Source organism: Gymnoscopelus microlampas, assembly GCF_963454915.1.
Source record: "Gymnoscopelus microlampas genome assembly, chromosome: 14".
Classification (NCBI taxonomy): domain Eukaryota; kingdom Metazoa; phylum Chordata; class Actinopteri; order Myctophiformes; family Myctophidae; genus Gymnoscopelus; species Gymnoscopelus microlampas.
The window spans coordinates 44,694,109-44,698,322 of NC_139951.1; the positions used below are offsets into that span (position 1 = coordinate 44,694,109).

The 4,214-nt window shown below is 43.2% G+C and overlaps 1 protein-coding gene across 1 annotated transcript; it reads left to right on the forward strand.

Annotated features, from left to right (window-relative positions):
* Window positions 1-2,910: 2,910 nt before the first annotated feature.
* LOC311059578 (kelch domain-containing protein 3-like) lies at window positions 2,911-3,999 on the forward strand (the record flags this gene model as incomplete). The annotated part of the gene is made up of 1 exon (XM_084077585.1): window positions 2,911-3,999. The coding sequence occupies one exon, from the start codon at window positions 2,911-2,913 to the stop codon at window positions 3,997-3,999; it is 1,089 nt and encodes a 362-aa protein (XP_083933711.1).
* Between the last annotated feature and the right edge of the window lie 215 nt (window positions 4,000-4,214).

Consider the following 4,214-nt stretch of genomic DNA (forward strand, 5'->3'; position numbering starts at 1 on the left):
GATACAAGAAGCTGACTGGATGGACTAATGACATGTACAAGTTGGACACCAGCACAATGGCCTGGTCTTCAATTAATACCAGAGGAACTCCACCAGCTGCTTCATACGGTCCCTCTGCTACCATCATTGGGACAAAGATGTTTGTATTTGGGGGCAATGGGGGCGTCAGAGTGTTTGATACAGAGACCAACTGCTGGCTGAACACACCTTCTGCACAGCTTCTTCCAGAACAAGGCTCGGGTCATTCAGCCTTTGCCTACAATGGAGAGTTGTACATATTTGGTGTCGAGAACAGGGACCAGACCTTCAGTGATCTGTGGAGATTCAGTCCAAAGACCTTCTCCTGGAAGAAGGTTGAGCCCAAGGGGAAAGGCCCGTGTCCAATGCTTGGCATTAGCTGTTGCATGATGGGAGATCGTCTCATCATCTTTGGAGGACGCAAACACAGAGTCTCCACACCCTCTGATGACGTTTACATATTAGATTTAAGTCCTAGTCTGAAGACACTATGTAAGCTAGCAGTTATTCAGTACGGTCTGGAGCAGTCTGAACTCCCACACAACATCAGGTGGGAACTGGCAGCCATGACAACCAACAACAACAACAACATAATGATAAATAACATGAGTGTGCTCACTGCCAACAAGCTCACTAAAAGAAGGAAAAACAGAAAACATTGAGTCAACTAAACCAGACGCTGTGGATTCCATGTGACCAGTCTATGACATCACTCATGTACTGTATGACATCACTACTATGACACCAGCCATATCCACAAGGTTTCAGCCAAAGCCGACCTCTAATGACATTGAGAATTAAACTTCAGAAGAGAAAAGAATATATAACTAGAAAAAGTGCTCCTCGGAGCACAACTCTCCGCTGTTGGGAATGTTGGGAATGTTCTATCTGTATAAGTGTCCTATCCCTCCCGTCTATATAAGTGTCCTATCCGTCCTGTCTGTGTAAGTGTCCTATCCGTCCTGTCTGTGTAAGTGTCCTATCCAATTGTTACAGTATCCGCCATTTCTCAACCATTTCGTGATTGTTCCTGTCTTACCTCACTCTTACCAGACTTGTGTTGGGAATGTTGGGAATGTTCTAATTCTTATGTTCTAACTGTCCTATCCATCCTGTCTGTATAAGTGTCCGATCCGTCCTGTCTGTATAAGTGTCCTATCCGTCTGTATAAGTGTCCTATCCGTCTTGTCTGTATAAGTGTCCTATCCGTCCTGTCTGTATAAGTGTCCTATCCGTCCTGTCTGTATAAGTGTCCTATCCCTCCTGTCTGTATAAGTGTCCTATCTGTCCTGTCTGTGTACTGTAAGTGTCCTATCCGTCTGTGTAAGTGTCATATCCCTCCTGTCTATATAAGTGTCCTATCTGTCCTATTTGCCAATTATGTATCAGCCATGCAGCCATTTCGTGATGGTTCCTGTCTTACCTCACTTTGGCAGTGGCAAAGACACTGCCAAAGTGATGCCATGTATTACAATATTTCACCGTATTGTCACGTGTCACGTGAGGCTTGACCAATCGGTGTGTCATATTTAGAAAGTGAAAACAAAACTCTCCTACGGAGAGTAAAAAAGGGAAAATTTTAAACATGAGACAAATGATATTTTCTAGTCCTACTGGCAGCGTGCAAAACAAGAAACATGATGATGATTGGTCCAGTGATTTGGGAGATTAGCCCTGTACGCACACACACGCACATGCACACGCACACGCACACGCAAACGCACACGCACACACGCACACACAAACTATGGGGAGATAAATCACTGAAAAATGGGTTTAAAAGTTATTCAACTGGTCAGCCAAATGAGATACCGACAATTAAGTGATATTACAATAAATGTACATCTGTTCTGGAAGTAATTGTTTATCCCCCAAAATCACAAAGGCTAATTTGACCTTTGGAATACACCAATAAGTTGGTGTGTCCAAAAACGTAGTTACTGCACTTTGGCTTTGTAGGGCAGCATACATTTTTAGCTCGAGACCCAAAAATGCTGATGTCTTCCCGGGACCCAAAATAGTGAAAATAACAGATCTACAAGGTCACCACGCGTCACCACGTGACGCGTTGTTACCTTGTACATCGGCTATTTACACTACTTAAATGTTGCTGTTTTTTTGGGGGGATTTCTTTTTTTTTTACTGTCGAAACACGTCATTTTTTATAGAATAGAATGTGTTTAACTTTACTTCCTCTCCTCCACATTTTTTGAGTGCTCGGATCTCTTCTTCATTTAGTGTCCGCATAAATAATGTGTATGTATAAATAATAATCGCGTTGTGAGCTTGTAGATCTGCTATTTTTTGAGCAAAGCCCCGTTTTATGACAAAGTTTACATTCGGCTGTAACACGTGCAGTGTCGGGTTACTATAGCAACCCTAACGTGACTGCGCCCTGTCAGTGAACAGAGATGAGACGACATGCACCTCTCTCACTGACCAAAACTTGTTCAAACAAACAAACTAATTATACAACATTATCTCAAGTCTTTTTAATATTCAGACTAAATAATAAATTGTGCCGCTGCGGGATCAACATAGATGAGCTAACTTTTGCTGTTTTTGAATTTGAATCCCGAAAGCTAATAGTTTTGGAAATATAATAAGGTTATAACCGGACAGAAACGATAGAAAAGTTTTATACCAACCAAACTTTACCAGGAAGCACATGGGTGAAAAAGAGAAGATCTCTTAGATTGCAGAAAGGGTGCAGATGTGAATAGCTGCACAAATTGCCATCGTTAAGGCATGCATGACAACAGATTGTGTTGCGTGTGATTTCACACCAGAAGATATAAGATGATGCACTGTGTTCAAAATGACTGTAGACGTCAAGAGAGAGACAGAGAGAGACTGACACAGAGACAGGGACAGAGACAGACAGACAGGGTGATGTCGTGTTGGACCGTTTCCAAAGCAGGAGGACCAAAGCGAGACGATCATGCTGCTGTAGCAGTGAGGAACAACCTTTATTCCTTTGGAGGCTTAGGGACCGAATACATGGATCAGATGTATGTCCATGTCTTCAACACCGTGTCTTTATGCTGGAGGAAGTTGCCTCCAGTGACACCTGAAAGAGGAGAATGTGTTCCCTCCAAGCGCTGTGGCCACACAGCTGTACTGGTAGAAGATAAAGTCTTTATCTGGGGGGGTGTTCCTCTCTGCAATGTGCTTTATGCATTTGATGTCGACACCCACAGATGGTTGAAACCCAAGGTTTCTGGGACGGTTCCAGAGGAGAGGTCCTACCATACAGCCTGTGTCTTGGGGAAGGTCATGTTTATCTATGGAGGAATCAAGAAGCTGACTGGATGGACTAATGACATGTACAAGTTGGACACCAGCACAATGGTCTGGTCTTCAATTAATACCAGAGGAACCCCTGCTTTATACTATCCCTGTGCTACCATCATCGGGACAAAGATGTTTGTATTTGAGGAAAATAGGAGCAAGGTGTACTACAACGACATCACAGTGTTTGACAAAGAGACCAACTGCTGGCTGAACCCACCTTCTGCACAGCTTCCTCCAGGAGGACTCTGCTGTCATTCATCCTTTGCCTACAATGGAGAGCTGTACATATTTGGTGGTAAAACCTGGGACCAGACCTTCAGTGATCTGTGGAGATTCAGTCCAGAGACCTTCTCCTGGAAGAAGGTTGAGCCCAAGGGGAAAGGCCCGGGTCCAATGCATGGCATGTGCTGTTGCATGATGGGAGATCGTATCATCATCTTTGGAGGACGCAGACACAGAGTCTCCACACCCTCTGATCATATGTACATATTAGATTTAAGTCCAAGTCTGAAGACACTATGTAAGCTAACAGTTATTCAGTATGGTCTGGAGCATTCTGAACTCCCACACAACATCAGGTGGGAACTGGTAGCCATGACAACCAACAACAACAACAACATAATAATAAATAACATGAGTGTGCTCCCTGCCAACAAACTCACTAGAAGGAGAAACAGAAAACATTGAGTCAACTAAACCAGACGCTGTGGATTCCATGTGACCAGTCTATGACATCACTCATGTACTGTATGACATTGTTGCTATGACATCAGCCATCTCCATATTTGGGCAAGGTTTCATCCAAAGCCGGCCTCTAATGACATTGAGAATTAAACTTCAGAAGAAAAAAAGAATATATAACAAAAGGGAAAACTTTAAACATGAGAAAAATAATATTTTCT